This window comes from Salvelinus namaycush, chromosome 13, assembly GCF_016432855.1.
Source record: "Salvelinus namaycush isolate Seneca chromosome 13, SaNama_1.0, whole genome shotgun sequence".
In the NCBI taxonomy this organism is placed as follows: domain Eukaryota; kingdom Metazoa; phylum Chordata; class Actinopteri; order Salmoniformes; family Salmonidae; genus Salvelinus; species Salvelinus namaycush.
The window spans coordinates 32,125,906-32,149,882 of NC_052319.1; the positions used below are offsets into that span (position 1 = coordinate 32,125,906).

General features: G+C 42.5%; 1 protein-coding gene across 2 annotated transcripts; it reads left to right on the forward strand.

The window, feature by feature from the left end:
• Positions 1-20,482: 20,482 nt before the first annotated feature.
• On the forward strand, positions 20,483-21,970 carry LOC120057967 (gap junction alpha-8 protein-like). 2 transcript variants are annotated; one of them, XM_039006449.1, is made up of 2 exons: positions 20,483-21,592; positions 21,884-21,970. In XM_039006449.1, exons 1-2 carry the CDS (start codon positions 20,483-20,485, stop codon positions 21,968-21,970), a joined length of 1,197 nt encoding a protein of 398 aa, XP_038862377.1. The 2 variants fall into 2 exon arrangements, with proteins under 2 accessions (XP_038862377.1, XP_038862378.1); XM_039006450.1 differs by having other exon boundaries at positions 20,483-21,571; positions 21,872-21,970.
• Positions 21,971-23,977: the final 2,007 nt, after the last annotated feature.

The following is a 23,977-nucleotide window of genomic DNA, read 5'->3' on the forward strand; positions in this document are numbered from 1 at the left end:
GAACAGAGAGTAGCAGTAGCGTAAAAGAGGGGTTGGCGGCTGGTGGGTGGGACACAATGCAGATAGCCCGGTTAGCCACTGTGCGGGAGCACTGGTTGGTCGGCCTAATTGAGGTAGTATGTACATGAATGTATAGTTAAAGTGACTATGCATATATGATAAACAGAGAGTAGCAGCAGCGTAAAAATAGGGGTTGGGGGGGCACACAATGCATTTTTGTCCTAGACTTGGCACTCCGGTACCACTTGCCATGCGGTAGTAGAGAGAACAGTCTATGACTGGGGTGGCTGGGGTCTTTGACAATTTTTAGGGCCTTCCTCTGACACCGCCTGGTGTAGAGGTCCTGGATGGTAGGCAGCTTAGCCCCAGTAATGTACTGGGCCGTACGCACTACCCTCTGTAGTGCCTTGTGGTCAGAGGCCGAGCAGTTCCCGTACCAGGCAGTGATGCAACCAGTCAGGATGCTCTCGATGTTGCAGCTGTAGAACCTTTTGAGGATCTCAGGACGCATGCCAAATCTTTTTAGTTTCCTGAGGGGGAATAGGCTTTGTCGTGCCCTCTTCACGACTGTCTTGGTGTGTTTGGACCATTCTAGTTTGTTGTTGATGTGGACACCAAGGAACTTGAAGCTCTCAACCTGCTCCACTTCAGCCCCGTCGATGAGAATGGGGGCGTGCTCGGTGCTCCTTTTCCTGTAGTCCACAATCATCTCCTTAGTCTTGGTTACGTTGAGGGATAGGTTGTCATTCTGGCACCACCTGGCCAGGTCTCTGACCTGCTCCTTATAGGCTGTCTCGTCATTGTCGGTGATCAGGCCTACCACTGTTGTGTCGTCTGCAAACTTAATGAGGGTATTGGAGTTGTGCCTGGCCATGCAGTCGTGGGTGAACAGGGAGTACAGGAGGGGACTGAGCACACACCCCTGGGGAGCTCCAGTGTTGAGGATCAGCGTGGCAGATGTGTTGCTACCTACCCTCACCACCTGGGGGCGGCCCGTCAGGAAGTCCAGGATCCAGTTGCAGAGGGAGGTGTTTAGTCCCTGGATCCTTAGCTTAGTGATGAGCTTTGAGGGTACTATGGTGTTGAACGCTGAGCTGTAGTCAATGAATAGCATTCTCACATAAGTGTTCATTTTGTCCAGGTGGGAAAGGGCAGTGTGGAGTGCAATAGAGATTGCATCATCTGTGGATCTGTTTGGACGGTATGCAAATTGGAGTGGGTGTAGGGTTTCTGGGATGATGGTGTTGATGTGAGCCTTTACCAACCTTTCAAAGCACTTCATGGCTACAGACGTGAGTGCTATGGGTCTGTAGTCATTCAGGCAGGTTGCCTTTGTGTTCTTGGGCACAGGAACTATGATGGTCTGCTTGAAACATGTTGGTATTACAGACTTAATCAGGGACATGTTGAAAATGTCAGTGAAGACACCTGCCAGTTGGTCAGCGCATGCCCGGAGCACACGTCCTTGTAATCCGCCTGGCCCCGCAGCTTTGTGTATGTTGACCTGTTTAAAGGTCTTACTCACGTCGGCTACGGAGAGCGTGATCACACAGTCGCCTGGAACAGCTGATGCTCTCATGCATGCCTCAGTGTTGCTTGCCTCGAAGCGAGCATAGAAGTGATTTAGCTCGTCTGGTAGGCTCGTGTCACTGGACAGCTCGGGGCTGTGCTTCCCTTTGTAGTCTGTAATAGTTTGCAAGCCCTGCCACATAAGACGAGCGTCGGAGCCGGTGTAGTATGATTCAATCTTAGCCCTGTATTGACTCTTTGCCTGTTTGATGGTTCATCGCAGGGCATAGCAGGATTTCTTGAAAGCTTCCGGGTTAGAGTCCCGCACCTTGAAAGCGGCAGCTCTACCCTTTAGCTCAGTGCGAATGTTGCCTGTAATCCATGGCTTCTGGTTGGGGTATGTACGTACGGTCACTGTGGGGACGACGTCCTCGATGCACTTATTGATAAAGCCAGTGACTGATGTGGTGTACTCCTCAATGCCATTGGAAGAATCCCGGAACATGTTCCAGTCTGTGATAGCAAAGCAGTCCTGTAGTTTAGCATCTGCTTCATCTGACCACTTTTTTATAGACCGAGTCACTTGTGCTTCCTGCTTTAATTTTAGCTTGTAAGCAGGAATCAGGAGGATAGAGTTGTGGTCGGATTTACCAAATGGTGGGCGAGGGAGAGCTTTGTAAAATGAAAAGCACTTTATTATTATTACTAGTTTTCATGCACATTTTTTCACCCGAGAAGTATTGCACCAAACATTTTAGCCAGATGTAAAATTGCACGACTAAGACCTCCTTGGAAAAAACGTCAACATATTTCTTTATTTATCTTAGATTAATTCTGGCTATATTGAGTGTACTGGCTATGTTTTTGCTACGGTGGCTCAAGAGGGAAAAATAACAGTAATATTGCCGCTTTTAGGGAGTGTACAAGCACGGGCGTTCGCTTCGCCTAGCGGAAGTTCTTCTAGGAGCAAACTGAACCTACAGTGCATTCGGAAAGTATTCAGACCCCTTTTCAACATTTTGTTACATTACAGCTACATTACAGATTAAATTATTTTCCCCCTCATCAATCTACACAGAATACCCCATATTGGCAAAAAACAGAAATACCTTATTTACATAAATATTCAGACCCTTTGCTATGGGGCTCGAAATTGAGCTCAGGTGCATCCTGTTTCCATACAACTGGATTGGAGTCCACCTGTGGTAAATTCAATTGATGGACATGATTTGGAAAGGCACACACCTGTCTATATAAGGTCTCACAGTTGACAGTGCATGTCAGAGCAAAAACAAAGCCATGAAGTTAAAGAAATTGTCCACATAGCTCTGAGACAGGATTGTGTCGAGGCACAGATCTGGGGAAGGGTACCAAAATATGTCTGCAGCATTGAAGGTCTCAAGAACACAGTGGCCTCCATCGTTCTTCAATGGAAGAAGTTTGGAACCACCAAGACTCTTCCTAGAGCTGACCACCTGGCCAAACTGAGCAATCGGGAGAGAAGGGCCTTGGTCAGGGAGGTGACCAAGAACCCGATGGTCACTCTGACAGATCTCCAGAGTTCCTCTGTGGAGATGGGAGAACCTTCCAGAAGGACAACCATCACTGCAGCACTCCACCAATCAGGCCTTCATGGTAGAGTGGGCAGACGGAAGTCACTCCTCAGTAAAAGGCACATGACAACCCACTTGGAGTTTGCCAAAAGGCACCTAAAGGACTCTCAGACCATGAGAAACAAGATTCTCTAGTCTGATGAAACCAAGATTGAACTCTTTGGCTTGAATGTGAAGCGTCAAGGCTGGAGGAAACCTGGTACCATCCCTACGGTGAAGCATGGTGGTGGCAGCATCATGCTGTGGGATGTTTTTCAGGGGCAGGAACTGGCAGACTAGTCACTACCGAGGGAAAGATGAACGGAGCAAAGTACAGAGAGATTCTTGTTGAAAACCTGCTCCAGAGCGCTCAGGACCTCAGACTGGGGCGAAGGTTAACCTTCCAACAGGACAATGACCTTAAGCACACTGTCAAAACAATGCATGAGTGGCTTCGGGACAAGTCTCTGAATGTCCTTGATTGGCCCAGCCAGAGCCTGTACTTGAACCCGATCTAACATCTCTGGAGAGAACTGAAAATAGGTGTGCAGCGACGCTCCACATCCAACCTGACAGAGCTTCAGAGCTTCAGAGGATCTACAGAGAAGAATGGGAGAAACTCCCCGAATACAGATGTATCAAGCTTGTAGCTTCATACCAGTGGTGGAAAAGTACTAAATTGTCATACTTGAGTAAAAGTAAAGATACCGCAATAGAAAATGACTCAAATAAAATGTAAATTCACCCACTAAAATACTACTTGAGTAAAAGTGTAAAAGTATTTGGTTTAAAAAATACTCATGTATCAAAAGTAAAAGTATAAATCATTTCAAATTCCTTATATTAAGCAAACCAGATGGCACAATTGTTTTGTTTTTTATTGATGGATAGCCAGGGCCACACTCCAACACTCAGACATAATTATTATCTATTTTGTTTCTCTTTTTAATTTTAATTTTAATATTTTTTATTGGTGGATCGGGTTTAATATTGCAGAAAGATTGTTGCTTCCATCAATGTAATTGTCTGCATCATTTCCAATCCCCCATATAATTTTGGGTAAATAGATATATCCATATACATACAGTACGTACATACACATACATACCCATATATGTATATATACATAAACATTCATACGAACATATATACTTACATACATATATACATTTGAAGTCGGAAGTTTACATACACCTTAGCCAAATACATTTAAACTCAGTTTTTCACAATTCCTGATATTGAAACCTAGTAAAAATTCCCTGTCTTAGGTCAGTTAGGATCACCACTTTATTTTAAGAATGTGAGATGTCAGAATAATAGTAGAGAGAATGATTTATTTCAGCTTTTATTTCTTTCATCACATTCCCAGTGGGTCAGAAGTTTACATACACTCAATTAGTATTTGGTAGCATTGCCTTTAAATTGTTTAACTTGGGTCAAACGTATCGGGTAGCCTTCCACAAGCTTCCCACAATAAGTTGGGTGAATTTTGGCCCATTCCTCCTGACAGAGCTGGTGTAACTGAGTCAGGTTTGTAGGCCTCCTTGCTCGCACACGCTTTTTCAGTTCTGCCCACAAATTTTCTATGTGACTGAGGTCAGGGCTTTGTGATGGCCACTCCAATACCTTGGCTTTGTTGTCCTTAAGCCATTTTGCCACAACTTTGGAAGTATACTTGGGGTCATTGTCCATTTGGAAGACCCATTTGCGACCAAGTTTTAACTTCTTGACTGATGTCTTGAGATGTTGCTTCAATATATCCACATCATTTTACTCCCTCATGATGCCATTTATTTTGTGAAGTGCACCAGACCCTCCTGCAGCAGAGCACCCCCACAACTTGATGCTGCCACCCCCATGCTTCACGGTTGGAATGGTGTTGTTCTGCTTTCAAGCCTCCCCCTTTTTCCTCCAAACATAACGATGGTCAGTATGGCCAAACAGTTCTATTTTTGTTTCATCAGACCAGAGGACATTTCTCCAAAAAGTACAATCTTTGTCCCCATGTGTAGTTGTAAACTGTAGTCTAGCTTTTTTATGGCGGTTTTGGAGCAGTGGCTTCATTGCTGAGCGGCCTTTCAGGTTATTTCGACATAGGACTCGTTTTACTGTGGATATAGATACTTTTGTACCTGTTTCCTCCAGCATCTTCACAAGGTCCTTTGTGGTTGTTCTGGGATTGATTTGCATTTTTTGCACCAAAGTACGTTCATCTCTAGGAGACAGAAGCTGTCTCCTTCCTTAGCGGTATGACGGCTGCGTGTTCCCATGGTGTTTATACTTGCGTATTATCAGGCATTTGGAAATTGCTCCCAAGGATGAACCAGACTTGTGGAGGTCTACAATTTATTTTCTGAGGTCTTGGTTGATTTCTTTTGATTTTCCCATGATGTCAAGCAAAGAGGCACTGACTTTGAAGGTAGGCCGTGAAATACATCCACAGGTACACTTCCAATTGACTCAAATGATGTCAATTAGCCTATCAGAAGCTTCTAAAGCCATGACATAATTTTCTGGAATTTTCCAAATTGTTTAAAGGCACAGTCAACTTAGTGGATGTAAGCTTCTGACCCACTGGAATTGTGATACAGTGAATTATAAGTGAAATAATCTGTCTGTAAAATATTGTTGGAAAAATGACTTGTGTCATGCACAAAGTAGATGTCCTAACCGACTTGCCAAAACTATAGTTTGTTAACAAGAAATTTGTGGAGCGGTTGTAAAACGAGTTTCAATGACTCCAACCTAAGTGTATGTAAGCTTCCGAATTCAACTATACATACATACATAAACAGTTGTGGCCAAAGGTTTTGAGAATGACACAAATATTATTTTCCACAAAGTTTGCTGCTTCAGTGTCTTTAGATGTTTTTGTCAGATGTTACTATGGAATACTGAAGTATAATTACAAGCATTTCATAAGTGTCAAAGTATTTTATTGACAATTACATGAAGTTGATTCAAAGAGTCAATATATGCGGGGTTGACCCTTCTTTTTCAAGACCTCTGCAATCTGCCCTGGCATGCTGTTAATTAACTTCTGGGCCCCATCCTGACTTATGGCCGCCCATTCGTGCCTAACCAATGCTTGGAGTTTGTCCGAATTTGTGGGTTTTTGTTTGTCCACCCGCCTCTTGAGGATTGACCACAAGTTCTCAATGGGAATAAGGTCTGGGGAGTTTCCTGGCCATGGACCCAAAATATCGATGTTTTGTTCCCCGAGCCACTTAGTTATCACTTTTGCCTTATGGCAAGGTTCGCCATCATGCTGGAAAAGGCATTGTTCGTCACCAAACTGTTCCTGGATGGTTGGGAGAAGTTGCTCTCGTAGGATGTGTTCGTACCATTCTTTATTCATGGCTGTGTTCTTAGGCAAAATTGTGAGTGAGCCCACTCCCTTGGCTGAGAAGCAACCCCACACATGAATGGTCTCAGGATGCTTTACTTTTGGCATGACACAGGACTGATGGTAGCGCTCACCTTATCCTCTCCGGAAAAGCTTTTTTCCGGATGCCCCAAACAATCGGAAAGGGGATTCATCAATCCCTGTACCTTTTGCAGAATAACAGTCTGTCCCTGATGTTTTTCCTGGAGAGAAGTTGCTTCTTTGCTGCCCTTCTTGACACCAGGCCATCCTCCAAAAGTCTTCGCCTCACTGTGCGTGCAATATGCACTCGCACCTGCCTGCTGCCATTCCTGAGCAAGCTCTGTACTGGTGGTGCCCCGATCCCGCAGCTGAATCAACTTTAGGAGACGGTCCTGGCGCTTGCTTTACTTTCTTGTGCACCCTGAAGCCTTCTTCACAACAATTGAACCGCTCTCCTTGAAGTTCTTGATGATCCGATAAAGTGCTATCTTACTGGCAGCAATATCCTTGCCTGTGAAGCCTTTTTTGTGCAAAGCAATGATGACGGCACGTGTTTCCTTGCAGGTAACCATGATTGACAGAGGAAGAACAATGATTCCAAGCACCACCCTTCTTTTGAAGCTTCCAGTCTATTATTCAAACTCAACCAGCATGACAGAGTGATCTCCAGCCTTGTCCTCGTCAACACTCACACCTGTGTTAACGAGAGAATCACTGACATGATGTCAGCTGGTCCTTTTGTGGCAGGGCTGAAATGCAGTGGATTTTTTGGGGGGGGATTCAGTTAATTTGCATTGCAAAGAGGGACTTTGCAATTAATTGCAATTCATCTGATCACTCTTCTTAACATTCTGGAGTATATGCAAATTGCCATCATACAAACTGAGTCATCAGACTTTGTGAAAATGTATATTCGTGTCATTCTCAAAACTTTTGGCCATGACTGTACACACTTCTTTATTTGAATATAACTTTATTATTCCCAGCAAACCCTACCACCCCTCCCCCAATAGAGTAAATTAATAAACAATAACACATTTTACAGACACATTCTATGCCTTTAGTGAGAGGTCTAAGGCTTTAATATTTAATCACTTCTGCCCCCGAATTCATATTCGTTATATAAATAGGCCTCTGGCTTGCCATTCCAAATAAAACTTAATATTTTTTGTTCATATCATTTAAAAAGCTGGTCACTTGTTGTAGGCAAATCCATAAACAAATAGGTGAACTGTGATATGACTAAAGAGTTAATCAGGGTGATTTTTCCACAAATAGACAGGTATTTTCCTTTCCATGGTAGCAAGATCTTATCTATTTGTGCTAACTTTCTATAAAAATGTATTGGAGTTAGATAATTTCTTTCTTTTGGGATGTATACCGAGTATGTCTACATCCCCGTCAGACCATTTTATTGGTAAACTACACGGTAATGTAAAAGTAGCATTTTTTTGTGATCCAATTGTCACGCCCTGACCTTAGAGAGACTTTTTATGTCTCCATTTGGTTTGATCAGGGTGTGATTTGGGGTGGGCATTCTATGTTTTTGTTTTCTATGATTTTGTATTTCTATGTTTTGGCCGGGTATGGTTTTCAATCAGGGACAGCTGTCTATTGTTGTCTCTGATTGGGAACCACACTTAGGTAGCCCTTTTCCCTCCTTTCAGTGTGGGAAGTTGTCTTTGTTTGTGGCACTATAGCCTTAAGCTTCACGGTCGTTTTTTTGTATTGTTTATTGTTTTTGTCGCCGTCATCCTAATAAAAAGGAATATGTACGCTCACAACGCTGCGCTTTGGTCCTCTTCATTCGACGGCAGTGACACCAATATGTAATATAGTACACTTATCATAATTTGGTTTTAATCCAGAGAGGTTAGCAAAAGTATCTAGATCCTCTATAAGGCTGTGGAGGGATTCTAATTATGGTTTTAAAAGAACATGAATCATCAGCGTACAATGACACCTTTGTTTTTAAGCCACGGATTTCTAATCTCTTAGCATTATTGTTGGATCTTATTTTAACAGCTAACATTTCGATGGCCATAATAAATAGATATGCCGTTAGTGGACAACCTTGTTTTACTCCTCTTGGCAGTTTAAAACGTCTCACTAGGTCAGGGTATTTAAGCCTCCATATATCCACTAATTCCAATATATCCATGACATTCATGATTTCCTTAAGTGCCTGAGGGTGATTGTTTGTAGTGCGATTTCCTTTCCTGTCCATAGAGGTATTTAAAACCGTATTAAAATCCCCAAACATAATAATAGAGTCTAGTGTTGCTTGTAAAGTTGATAAATTCTTAAATATATTTTCAAAGAAGCTTGGATCATCATTATTTGGACCGTATAGGTTAATAAGCCATATCTGTTTATTGTCCAATAACATATTTAAAATCATCCATCTACCTTGATGATCTGTTTGGACAATTTGCACATTTGGATCAAAATTACTGTTAATTAATATCATCACCCCTTTTGAATTTCTTTGCCCATGGGAGAAATATATTTTGTCCCCCCAGTCCTTTTTCCACAAAACATCATCTAAAATTGTTGAATGAGTTTCCTGTAAACAATAGATATTATATTCTTTCACTTTTAGCCAGGTAAATACTGATCGTCTTTTCTTATTATCTGCTAAGCCATTACAATTATAACTGGCTATACTTATTTCACCACTTACCATAATGAGACCCAACTTCCAATTCTATTTATCAAAATATATGTTTGTAAACGTACCATTAAAAAGTAACATGATGATTGAGTGTCTATATAGCTGTACCATGATATTGCATTGCCACTAAGTTAACCTCCAATTGGTCTCCACTATTCCACCCGCTAAAACCCCTCCTCATCCCGAGTTGGGTTGTCATCCCAATGCCCGGCAGACCACCCCGACCCCCAGGATCCCACAGCTCCGGAGAGACCGGTACCAATCCTTCAAAAAGAGCACACAGTGCCACCCACAGAACAGAAGCAGATCAACTGCCAAATGCATTTCCATCGCCCTCACCTCGATTTGTATTATATATAGCCATAAAAAAATATATATATTTAAAAAATCCTGTTTATCTTATTTTCCATAATTAGCTATTAATATTTGTCGTAATGTAGGCAATTTATGCAAAGGATTTTTACCTCTCACCAGTCTCGCCATTACCAAAATTACATTATGGCAAGCAATTATTATATTAGTAAACAATTATTGTGAATCATCATATATTGTCCCTAACATCTTATACTTCCTCGCAACAGTTGTGGGACACCACACACACACACACACACACACACACACACACACACACACACACACACACACACACACACACACACACACACACACACACACACACACACACACACACACACACACACACACACACAACCCCTTTCCCCCCAAAACAACCATAGACTCAGATTCTCAACAATTGCACCATTCCAGAGCTCGACTCAAGAAAGGTCTTGATTTACGAATACATATACAGTGGGGCAAAAAAGTATTTAGTAAGCCACCAATTGTGCAAGTTCTCCCACTTAAAAAGATGAGAGAGGCCTGTAATTTTCATCAGAGGTACACTTCAACTATGACACACAAAATGAGAAAAAAAAATCCAGAAAATCACATTGTAGGATTTTTATTGAATTTATTAGCATATTATGGTGGAAAATAAGTATTTGGTCAATAACAAAAGTTTATCTCAATACTTTGTTATATACCCTTTGTTGGCAATGACAGAGGTCAAACGTTTTCTGTAAGTCTTCATAAGGTTTTCACACACTGTTGCTGGTATTTTGGCCCATTCCTCCATGCAGATCTCCTCTAGAGCAGTGATGTTTTGGGGCTGTTGCTGGGCAACACGGACTTTCAACTCCCTCCAAAGATTTTCTATGGGGTTGAGATCTGGAGACTGGCTAGGCCACTCCAGGACCTTGAAATGCTTCTTACGAAGCCACTCCTTCGTTGCCCGGGCGGTGTGTTTGGGATCATTGTCATGCTGAAAGACCCAGCCACGTTTCATCTTCAATGCCCTTGCTGATGGAAGGAGGTTTTCACTCAAAATCTCACGATACATGGCCCCATTCATTCTGTCCTTTACACGGATCAGTCGTCCTGGTCCCTTTGCAGAAAAACAGCCCCAAAGCATGATGTTTCCACCCCCATGCTTCACAGTAGGTATGGTGTTCTTTGGATGCAACTCAGCATTCTTTGTCCTCCAAACACGACGAGTTGAGTTTTTACCAAAAAGTTATATTTTGGTTTCATCTGACCATATGACATTCTCCCAATCTTCTTCTGGATCATCCAAATGCTCTCTAGCAAACTTCAGACGGGCCTGGACATGTACTGGCTTAAGCAGGGGGACACGTCTGGCACTGCAGGATTTGAGTCCCTGGCGGCGTAGTGTGTTACTGATGGTAGGCTTTGTTACTTTGGTCCCAGCTCTCTGCAGGTCATTCACTAGGTCCCCCCGTGTGGTTCTGGGATTTTTGCTCACCGTTCTTGTGATCATTTTGACCCCACGGGGTGAGATCTTGCGTGGAGCCCCAGATCGAGGGAGATTATCAGTGGTCTTGTATGTTTTCCATTTCCTAATAATTGCTCCCACAGTTGATTTCTTCAAACCAAGCTGCTTACCTATTGCAGATTCAGTCTTCCCAGCCTGGTGCAGGTCTACAATTTTGTTTCTGGTGTCCTTTGACAGCTCTTTGGTCTTGGCCATAGTGGAGTTTGGAGTGTGACTGTTTGAGGTTGTGGACAGGTGTCTTTTATACTGATAACAAGTTCAAATAGGTGCCATTAATACAGGTAACGAGTGGAGGACAGAGGAGCCTCTTAAAGAAGAAGTTACAGGTCTGTGAGAGCCAGAAATCTTGCTCGTTTGTAGGTGACCAAATACTTATTTTCCACCATAATTTGCAAATAAATTCATTAAAAATCCTACAATGTGATTTTCTGGATTTTTTTTCTCATTTTGTCTGTCATAGTTGAGGTGTACCTATGATGAAAATTACAGGCCTCTCTCATCTTTTTAAGTGGGAGAACTTGCACAATTGGTGGCTGACTAAATACTTTTTTGCCCCACTGTACAGTTGCAGCTGTATGAGAAGGTCTGCAAAACGGAGCAAAAAAATGGTCAGGAATGGGGAGATTTGATTAACCATTGTCATGTCCTAGATGATGGAGGTCAGATATACCCCCTTCCCCTGAAACACCCACAACATGGTCCCCCGTAGTGACCATATTCCCAAGTATCTCCGTGCAGTCAGACCTTTGATTTTGTGCCCCCAGGGTCACAATAATAGGCCCCCTCTCTGTCAAGGCTGTGGGTAACTGGTGAAAAGGAGTCAGGCGCAGGAGAGCTGAGATGCGTGGACAAGCTATTTAATAAAGTAAACACCAGAACAAACACAATACAATGGTGCAGGAAAAATACCGGAACCACGAATAAACGGGCGTAACAACAATACCCGGCAACAATAATACCAGCCGTCAGAATCATAGCCTGTAATAATAATAAAACAAACGCGCACACAAACATGGGGAAAACCATAGGGTAAATAATGAACATGTAATGAGGGGAATTGAAACCAGGTGTGTAGAAAACAAAGACAAAACAAATGGAATATGAAAAGTGGATCGGTGATAGCTAGAAGGCCGGTGACGTCCACCGCCGAACACCGCCCGAACAAGGAGAGGGACCGACTTCGGCGGAAGTCGTGACACTCTCTGAATTTTCGAGTGTGACCCCCTCCCCATGGGTTCCTGCAGCTAGTGTTGCCAGCACTGCCATTGCCTTATGTGCTCTGGGAAGGAAGTCTGCAGGAGCTAAATGAATTCCAAACAGAATTTCTCAAATTCACCATGCAGACAGATGAGAAAAATAAACTATCTGGAGTTATGGATCATTAAAGAGAATGATACATTACACACAGACTTACACACAAAGCCCACAGACCACAACACCCTGCTATGTGTGGACAGTATGTGTCCCCTTCCCCTCAAGAATGGTTTACCATATAGCCAGTTGTGCAGGGTTAAATGCATCTGTGGCCAACAGTCAGATTTGGACACCAATGCTAAGAATATTACAGACAAATTCAAAATGAGAGGCTACAAGGAAAATAAACTCTTGCCGATGCAATTTTAAAAATGTCCCAAAAACCAAGAGAGGAACTGCTCATAACTAAACCAAAGAAGAAAAACAACGCAACAGTCTTCTGGACGAAATACACCAAGTGTTCTGAGAAAATGAAAGCAATCCTGAAAAAGCACTGGCATATTCTCTTCAAGGAACCCCTATTGGTGGTCTACAAGCGTGGCCACAAAATAGGGGACAGCCAAGTGAGAGCTGACCTGAGCTCACTCCAACATTCTTGGCATTCCAAATGGGATTTACATGTGGCTCATGTGCACAGTGCAACAGCACTATGAAAACATCCTTCTTCAGATACCAACACACATGTTGAAAAATCCCTGTTAGGGGTGTCATCTCATGCAAGACAAAGTCATCTATCTCATCACCTGTCCATGTGAGAAAGCCTATGTAGGACAAACGAAAAGACAACAAAAAAAACACATAGCTGAATACTGCAGCTCAATCAGGTGTAAGAACACTGACTACCCAGTAGCAGCCAGTGGTGGAAAAAGTACTAAATTGTCATACTTAAGTAAAAGTAAATACTACACATCAAATTCCTTATATTATGCAAACCTGACGGCACAATACATTTATAAAAAAAAAAAAATAACCGACAGATGGAGCACACTCCAACACTCAGACATAATTTACAAACGAAGCATTTGTGTTTCGTGAGTCTGCCAGATCAGATGAGGTAGGGATGACCATGAATGTTCTCTTGATAAGTGTGTGAATTGGACAATTTTCTTGTCAAAATGAAACAAGTACTTTTGGATGTCAGGGAAAATGTATGGAGTAAAAAGTACATTATTTTCTTTCGGAATGTAGTGAAGTAAAAGTAAAAGTTGCCAAAAATATAAATAGTAAAATAAAGTACAGATACCCCCCAAAATACTTAAGTAGTATTTTAAAGTATTTTTACTTAAGTATTTTACACCACTGCTTCATACCCAAGATGACGCGAGCCTGTAATCGCTTCCAAACAAACAAAGTACTGAGTAAAGGGTCTGAATACTTATGTCAATTTGATATTTCATTTTTTATAAATTTGCCAACATTTCTAAAAACCTGTTTTTGCTTTGTCGTTATGAGGTATGTGTGTAGATCGATAATACATATCTTTTTTAAAGCAATTTTATAATAAGTCTGTAACGTAACGAAATGTGGAAAAAGTCAAGGGGCCTGAATACTTTCCGAATGCACTGTATGTATGCGGACGCCTTAACTATCTCTGTCAATAACCTCTTTGTACAGGTATTTGGTATTTAGTATTTTATTTGGATCTCCATTAGCTGTTGCAAAAGCAGCAGCTACTCTAACCTGGGGTCCACACAAAACATGAAACATAATACAGAACATCATTAGACAAGAACAGCTCAAGGACAGAACTACATACATTTTTAAAAAGGCACACGTAGCCTACATATCATTGCACACACACAAACTATCTAGGTCAAATAGGGGAGAGGCGTTGTGCCGCGAGGTGTTCCTTTATCTGTTTTTTGAAACCAGGTTTGCTGTTTATTTGAGCAATATGAGATGAAAGGAAGTTCCATGCAATAAGGGCTCTATATAATACTGTACGCTTTCTTGAATTTGTTCTGGATTTGGTGACTATGAAAAGACCCCTGGTGGCATGTCTGGTGGGATAAGTGTGTGTATCAGAGCTGTGTGTAAGTTAACTATGCAAACAATTTGGGATTTTCAACCCATTAATGTTTCTTACAGGTGAGACTTGCGTGTGCTAACCACACAGTTATGTATGATCATGTGGTGTGTGTGTGTTCAGATCCACATTCGTCTGTATGGAAAAGAGGATGCTTTATGTAGACCTCTTATAAAGAACCGATACCTCACCTGACATGTACTGTATGAAAAGTGTGGGTTGTTACATGCGCAATGTTCCATAAGGATCCTGATCAAGTATTCAAGTGTGTGAGTAGGCTATCTTAGGACAACAACAAGCTCACAGGATCAAGCCCAGGGCTTTCAGTCTTCTTTTTATACTCAGCTCTATCACTCTCTTTCTTTGCTCTCCTTTTTCATCGCCCTCTCATGACACTCATCCTGTATCTGTTCTATGAGACTTGTTTCATTCCTTCCTTTTTCCTCATGTGGCGAGGAGGAGGAGGAGTAGAGAGGCTGAGACTTAGCCATGGGTTTGTTATTCAAGAGAGAGGAATCTTTCTTGGGATTTTCAGGACTGTTGTGACTACTGGGATATGTTCTGCCCATTTATGCCATCCTCAAGGCAAACCCAATATAATCCTTATTTTCTAACAAACTGAGTAAATTTACTGTATTACTTACAGCAGTGGTCAGGCTAAAATCCAGTGTTTGTAAATCGCATTGAGAATAAAGGAAATCTTCAGTCAGTCTTATGGGCTGCAGCTGTAAGCACAGCATTAATATGGCATGTATTTGGCATGTATTTTATTTGGTCTTGTAAGTCTTGTAAGTTCTCAATACATAGAACTGGTTGTGTAAGATTCTTAGCTTTGGGTAAATGTATGTGGAGTCATTGAGAGGGATAGTTTATTTAATGGTATTGCTGCAGAGTTCACAACTGTCAGCAAGGTCAGCAATGACTAATGATGGAAGATAATGTAGTAACCATAGAAACCTGAGAGGTTGTTTTTTGGTCAGGGTGCGGTGTGCATAGGTATGTGTGTAAAAGGGGAAGGGGCATTGTTTGTCCATCATACATAAGGTATGAGTGAACTCATAATGAAAACCATTAGATGACATGAACTCTCTCTCTCTCTCTCTCTCTCTCTCTCTCTCTCTCTCTCTCTCTCTCTCTCTCTCTCTCTCTCTCTCTCTCTCTCTCTCTCTCTCTCTCTCTCTCTCTCTCTCTCTCTCTCTCTCTCTCTCTCTCTCTCTCTCTCTCTCTCTCTCTCTCTCTCTCTCTCTCTCTCTCTCTCTCTCTCTCTCTCTCTCTCTCTCTCTCTCTCTCTCTCTCATCTCGCCTCACCGCACGTGCTCAATAGAGTTTGTGCCCTCCATCACGATATCATGTCTTTGTGTCACGGGCCCACTGCAGGGCTTAGAATGCCAGCGGCCACCATAGCAACACACAGCGCTTTAAAGGGAGTCCCCCTGTGCCCCAGTCCCCCAGCTACCCTGCCCTCTGAGTATACAGCATGACTCCCTTCCTCACCATGGGCCCATCTGATCTGGTCACTCTCCTTGGTCTCCACCACACCTGTGTATTCTGCAGTGATCTCCTTTAGTGGGTTGTTCTGCTGGGGTTGGTGGTCTGCAGTGATCTCCTTTAGTGGGTTGTTCTGCTGGGGTTGGTGGTCTGCAGTGATCTCCTTTAGTGGGTTGTTCTGCTGGGGTTGGTGGTCTGCAGTGATCTCCTTTAGTGGGTTGTTCTCCTGGGGTTGGTGGTGTGCAGTGATCTCCTTTAGTGGGTTGTTCTCCTGGGGTTGGTGGTCTGCAGTGATCTCCTTTAGTGGGTTGTTCTCCTGGGGTTGGTGGTGTGCAGTGATCTCCTTTAGTGGGTTGTTCTCCTGGGGTTGGTGGTCTGCAGTGATCTCCTTTAGTGGGTTGTTCTGCTGGGGTTGGTGGTCTGCAGTGATCTCCTTTAGTGGGTTGTTCTGCTGGGGTTGCTGGTCTGCAGTGATCTCCTTTAGGGTATTGTTCTCCTGGGGTTGGTGCAGAGGAAATGTGCATCATAACCTTTTGCTTGGGATTTTTCAAAGATATTCACATCTGAGGATGAGTGGCAGGCACATCACGACTAGCCTCCTAATTCTGGAAGCACAGAAAACTATTTCCTAAAATATCCACTAACTTGACACCTGATTTTCTGGAAGTCTCATCAGTAACATAGACAAAGAATCAAATCAAATGAAATATTATTTGTCACATGCTTCATAAACAACAAGTATAGACTAACAGTGAAAAGCTTACTTACGAGTCCTTTTCCAACAATACAGAGTTAAAGAAAAAAGAATTGAAATAGTGACACAAGGAATTAATACACAGTGAATAACGAATAACGATAACATGACCATATACAGGGAGTACCAGTACCAAGTGGATGTAATAATTTGATAAGTAATAACACTATATGATAAAGGAAGACCAGGATTCATTCTTTTTCTTGGTTTTGTCCGGAAATAGCCATTAGTCTTGGGTCAAAACCATTCTGGTTATTGCTGTACTGCTGTTCCAGGCAGTTTGCTCTTGCTATACAGACTTTGAGACAAAATACCTAACTCATTGACACCCCAGAGACGGAAGACCCAGGTTGTGGGGTCCAGTCCACAAACAAATGATGTCACACAGGGCATAATCATTTACTGGTTGGAGGAAATCCCAGTGGAGGGCTTAGTAAAATGAGACAGGAGATGTAGTGGTGTAGTAAGGTGTTGTGGCTTGTCTCCACTATTGACTAGTGCTTTAACGGTACTGAATAAGACAATCCGTTTAAGGCCCAATAAAGTATTGTGGTTATCTAATGATTCCTCAAAGGTGTCAATTCTACCTTTCCTTACAGGTGTGTGTGTGGTTGTCAGTACATCTCTATTTCGCTTGTAATATTGTATGGGGTTAAATTACAATGGAAAAACTTTACCCTAAATGTACAATAATATACAGTAAATCTCTTGTTGAATACATGGAGTGACTATGGGTCATGAGAATGAGATTGTGCAGAGGAAATACATTTTATAAATCTAAATAAATGTTCTGTCTAGGTTGCATGAAACATTGCCCATTGACTGCGTCATAACCACTTTTCCCTTCCATTGAATCGATGCATCAACGGCTCCCTCTGGATCACAATATTTCAACAGTTTAGATAAGACAAACACTTATTTTCTTCAAATAAACCTCTCCCACTTCTTAGTGTGGTTTGTATGTACTGTATCTGCCGTCTTAAGTCTTGGCGCGGTGAGAAGTATGATTGTGGTTTCCAAGTTGGAGGACACTCACAGTGTAAGTGTAGAATTGACCTAAGTTCAAAATTAAAATATGCAGTCACTTATTTGTGATCATAAAAAGTGACTCCACTGAAATACTCATGTTTATGGCACTAATATATCTCTCTATTAGCCACTGACAAGTCACTAATATATCTCTCTATTTGCCACTGACAAGTCACTAATATATCTCTCTATTAGCCACTGACAAGTCACTAATATATCTCTCTATTAGCCACTGACAAGTCACTAATATATCTCTCTATTAGCCACTGACAAGTCACTAATATATCTCTCTATTAGCCACTGACAAGTCACTAATATATCTCTCTATTAGCCACTGACAAGTCACTAATATATCTCTCTATTTGCCACTGACAAGTCACTAATATATCTCTCTATTTGCCACTGACAAGTCACTAATATATCTCTCTATTTGCCACTGACAAGTCACTAATATATCTCTCTATTTGCCACTGACAAGTCACTAATATATCTCTCTATTTGCCACTGACAAGTCACTAATATATCTCTCTATTTGCCACTGACAAGTCTTATATTTTAGTGTATACCAGTCTGTGAGCATGTGAATGTGTGTGTGTTTGGTTGCATGTGTGTGTGCATGTTTGTATGTGTGTGTGTGTGTGTGTGTGTGTGTGTGTGTGTGTGTGTGTGTGCCTGCGTGTGTGTGACAGGTGATAAACATACCATTGAGACCCGCTGTATCACCTTCAGAATGATGACGCTCTGGCCTCTCTTACTGCCTTCCTGTTCTTGTCACCAGCTCTATAGCTGAGCTCCTGAATCATGTCAACAACAGAGTGTGAGAAAAGTTGCTTTGTTATGAATGAGTGGGGGGTGTTTGAGTTAGACTGTTTGAAGCTCAATGCAATTGTTTATGTATTGTATTGTAATTGTATTTATCTTCCTGTGCCAGGTACTGGGTTGAGATAAATACACTGTAAGAGAATGTTGTGGAGAGTTTCTGAATGCAACATATCCTTTTTATGTTTTGACCTTAAAAGCATTCCATGAAGGAATGTCATTTAATTTGACAAATCAGTTGCAAATATGTTACAGCGCTCATACATCATTTTTTTTTTTTTGCATATGATGTCATGATGTTGTAGACATTACATCATCTGCAAGACAAGTTAAACTGTAGATCGAAAGATAAAACCAAGCCATAAAGGGTTGACATTTGTGTTACCTATTCCTGGAAAGATGAGTCCTGTCTACACATCCTTTCATTCAATAGTTGAAATTCTTCACATTCCAGACAGATAATTGCAACCTATGACACTGACTAGAGCTATGGTATGTGTAGAACATACACATGACATGATTCTTATTCAGCTCATAAACAGTCACACATGTACCAAAGTAATGTAGACGAAAACTGTGAATCCTCATTACAGTATTGTTTTCGTATTTACCATCTATAGCCGTCCTGTCTACTATGATGTCACACTGTGTTGTCACTCTGCTTCCTGCCTTGGGTCCTTCTAAAATGTGAGCATACCTGTAAATACACTTTTTTAATGACCACTAAATTCATTGTTAACTAGATTTTTTTCTGAAGAGATTAAGTTTACTATTCCAAAGTCAATCCAATGCATGCCACATATAATATACTGTCAATTGTATAAGAATATGAATGGTCATAATTTAAGTTATTTGCAAAAAGTATGCCTAGAGAAAATATTTTGCTCCACACTAGACTATAACACTAGGCTACCACTCAGGTTGCGCAATGAACAGCGATGACAATACATCCCCACTCAGCTGTAAAATAGAACCATATGACCATTGATTAAAAGACAACAACCAAAAATCCAGTGTAGGTCCATGAGGACATTCTGCCCCCTCCCTGCACTTCTCACAGAGTTAAAGCTTGACTCTATCTCTGCAGGTTGATAGTAGGACAGTGGCCAGTGGTAGGTCAGCTGCGGTGGCTGTTTTGTCTCTCTCTCTAACTCTCTCTCTCTGTGTGGAGGGCTGCAGTGAGGCGGGGTGCAGAGGAGATGTACCCGGTGCCCTGGCTCTGCGGCGTCCATGTCACTTTGGGAGCCTCAGGCCGGCTCCCATACATCCCCTCTCTGGGTCTGTTGACCCTATTGTCTCCTGCGTCACCATGCCTCACCCAGTGAATAAAGGCCGTCTGGCTCCAAGCTTCAATATTGCAGCAAACTAAAAACCAACCATCAGAGCTGATTCATTCACATCTGCTCAGTGGCGCGACAAGGACAGGGCTTTAGGTGGGAAAGAGGGCAGAATAAAGTTCACTTTTCCCCGGGTACCAACAGAACAGGACAGGACACTACAAGTTCACTGGAGCCGCAGCTGTGGCAAGTTGCCCATTTGATAACGTTTAACCATCATACCTTACATATGTAAACATTTGGGTTATGGGTGTGTTATTGCTAGTTTTCATGGATGGTTGATTTGGTAGCATTTGGTGGCTAGTGGAACAGTGCTTTAGCGAGACTACAACAAGACCATTTTGCTTTGTGTTTCTGTTGTGCTACAGCGTTTGATTATTATGGATAATAAAGGGGAACATGCAGAGTACAAAAGTTCTAAAAGGCGGTTCATTTTTAAGCTGTGTACCTTGTGTACTGTACAGACCTCGTGTATGGACTGTAAATTGACTTTACCACGATGGCTGGCTGTTCTTTTGGCATTATTTAGATTTTGACATGCAACAGCTTTTCAGCTGAAATGAAAACATTGTGATAACTGTGTGGTGAGGGGCAGGACTTTTTGGAAGTTTCGCTTCTTTCCACCCATCTGTTTTTAACACCTCTCTCTCTCTCTCTCTCTCTCTTCCACCTTCCCTGTCCCCCTGCATCTCTCTCTCCCTTTCGCGCTCTCTGTTTCCTCCACCCTCCCTGTCCCCCTGCATCCATCCATTCATTCTATCTACAGCTCTACGGACCTATCATGGGGGACTGGAGCTTTCTGGGTAATATTTTAGAGGAAGTGAATGAGCACTCAACGGTGATCGGCCGGGTGTGGCTCACGGTCCTCTTCATCTTTCGAATCCTCATCCTGGGTACGGCGGCAGAGTTTGTGTGGGGTGACGAGCAGTCGGACTATGTCTGTAACACGAAGCAGCCCGGTTGTGAGAACGTGTGTTACGACGAGGCCTTCCCCATCTCCCACATTCGCCTGTGGGTTCTGCAGATCATCTTCGTGTCCACGCCATCTCTGGTGTACGTAGGCCATGCCGTGCACCACGTCCACATGGAGGAGAAACGCAAAGAGCGTGAGGAGGCTGAGCTGAGTCGCCAGCAGGAGCTGAGTGAGGAGCGGCTGCCTCTAGCGCCCGACCAGGGCAGTGTGCGCACCACCAAGGAGACCAGCACCAAGGGCAGCAAGAAGTTCAGGCTGGAAGGCACCCTGCTAAGGACCTATATCTGCCACATAATCTTCAAGACGCTGTTTGAGGTGGGCTTCGTCGTGGGCCAGTACTTCCTGTACGGCTTCCGCATCCTGCCGCTGTACAAATGCAGCCGCTGGCCCTGCCCCAACACTGTGGACTGCTTCGTGTCGCGCCCCACAGAGAAGACTGTCTTCATCATATTCATGCTGGCCGTGGCCTGCGTCTCCCTCTTCCTCAACTTCGTGGAGATTAGTCACCTGAGCCTGAAGAAGATCCGCTTTGTCTTCTGCAAGCCAGCCCCGGGGCCAGCCCAGGGTGAGGGCCCAAGCCCCCTGCCCTCTCCAGGGGGGGTCCTCAAGAGCCTGCCCCCCCTGGCCATGCCTTCCTTCCAGAGGACAAAAGGCTACAGGCTGCTGGAGGAGGAGACCCACCCCTACCCCCTGGCGGAGGCATGCATGGAGGCAGGGAGGCTAATCCCTCTGGCCCCGCCCTTTCAGTGCAAGGAGGAGAAAGCGGAGGAACTGGGGCACATGGAGGACATTTCGAAGGTGTACGATGGGACCTTGCCTTCCTACGTCCAGACCACAGAGATAGGGGAGGAAACACTACCACTACACCAAGAGAAGGAGGAGCAGCAGGAGGAGGAGGTGGAGGATGAAGAGGAGGAGGTGGTGAAGGAGGTGGATGGAGTGACAGAAGAGGATGTGGTGGATGGAGTGGCAGAAGAGGATGTGGTGGAGGATGTGGTGGATGGAGTGGCAGAAGAGGATGTGGTGGATGGGGTGGTGGAGGATGGAGTGGTAGAGAAAGTGGTAGATGGGGGGGTGGAAAGGAAGAAAAAGGAAGAGGAGTGTGAGGAGGAGGATGCAGTGGAGGAGGTTGTTGAGAATGTGGGGGAGGTGGTGGAGGAGGAAGTGGTGGATGGGGACGGGGGACCTTCAACCAAGGTGGGGATGGAGACGATGGATACGATAGAGGACACAAGACCACTGAGCAGATTGAGCAAAGCCAGCAGCAGGGCCAGGTCAGACGATCTCACCGTATGAACCTGTGAGAGAACACACACACACAAACACTGAACACAGGAGAACACACACACACAAACACTGAACACAGGAGAACACACACATCTAGCTCAAGACAACAAACACTTATTACCATTAGGACGTGGGTAACATCACTCAATAAGGCAACAAAAACATCTGTGCTCATTTGTGAGATAAGTGAATATTATAAAAAGTTGTGTTTTAAGAGAGGAGGGATAGATTTATTTTATTAAGCATGTTATATGAAACCAAATGTAGAAAGGACAAACATGCAAAGAGGGGAAAAATATTTTGTTACTTGATGAAAATCCATGCTGTCGACCTTTTTCTATCGAAAGACTTTCAACAATTACCAATGAAAGATTACTCATGTTTACATATTCTGTGGGGTTGAATGGGTAGGGGGAAGAGATTGATCATATATTCTTGTGTGTCTGCACAGCAGTAAAATGACTGTAGGCAGGCAATCACTTTCATATGTAGCTGCAAATATGTTGCAGGTGGAAGGGCTGTTCCACACCAAGTCCGTTGCACAGAAAACGTATGACTCTTTAACACCAAGTTGATAGTCCATTTTTGGATTGAAAATAGTTATTTTTGCACAATTTTTTTAGAGGATATAGAACTGTGCAAGGCCTATATAAACCTCATATCACCTAAACTACACATCGATTTACTCTTCTTTCAATTGAAGGCAGATTTGCAATAAAGTACAAGAGCATATTTGTCCTTTTCATGTTTATATACAGACTAGTACAGCTAAAAAGCAGAGTAGTAGAGAAAAACAAACCAAAAAAGGACCAGATGTTAATGGTCTCTTTTCAATGTGATTTTACATCTGATCTTTCGGATTGCTTATATCTTTCGTTGCCTATATAATAAGTGGGCACTGTGAAAATGTTGTCTGTCTGAAAAGAGAGGAGTGCTGGTTTTGCCCGATCACAGACTGGACCATAGTAACGACCTCAGGGCAAATCCTCTCTTTCCGCGCTGTACAAACCGGCGTCAGGGCGATAAAGATCACGCACAATCAGCACAAAGTATTGTTGAGCCACAGACAATAAAATAAACCACTCATATATGAAAACAAGCATCCTTGACATTGTTGTGGGGGGGAATCGTTTTACTTGATTTTATTTGCTCTTGATGGGCTTTTCCCCTGTACAAATATGAAATAGTTATGGCAATGTTTACAACATTTTCTAAAAAAAAACTAGAAAAGGAGAATCTTATTGTACATAAAGTATAATTGTATCTGATGTCTAATAGCAAACATTATGTTGAGAACACTTAGTTTAAATTATGATATAATCTATAGCTAAATTATTATTACTATGATGACAATCGTTCATTTATTCAATAGAGAAACTACCAGTTATTTATTTAAACACTAGAAAAAACTTCCATAACTCTGCTACAGTCACTGTTTCAGTAGGGGAAATAAGTGCATTTCAAAACCTGAGCATTATTTCCATAATTACCAAAGACTTGCATTTCTGAACCTTTTGATCTGTCTTCTCTCTGTCCCAGAGATGTTCTATTTTTGTATTATTAAGTTGTACAAGAGCAGAAGTTTATCTTACAAGTACTTAAAACAAATCTAACAAAAACAATGCCCTATGAAAGGGATGCTTTAAAGTACGACCAAATATTTATCTATTTTTCTCTTGCGCTCTCTGCTTTATTTAAATTGCTTGGCTATGTTGCTTTCTAGTGTATCATTTTTCAGTGCTTTATCTGTAATGTACATTCTCAAATGTCTTTGTAAAGGTTAAAGTGCTTACGTAGCTCTGGGAAAACTGTGAATGTCATGTTTTTAATGTCATGTTTAAGATATTTATCTTTAGCATTCAAATAATCCTTTGTGTACTGTATGTAAAATCCCCCTTAATTTTGGGGGGAAATGTAGAGTATGTCTGCAAACAGGTGTACTTGCTTCCCAGTCAGTGCTGTTCCTTAAAGCCAAGCATTGGGGTTGTTCTGTGCAAAAGTGTGTTTATATAGTGG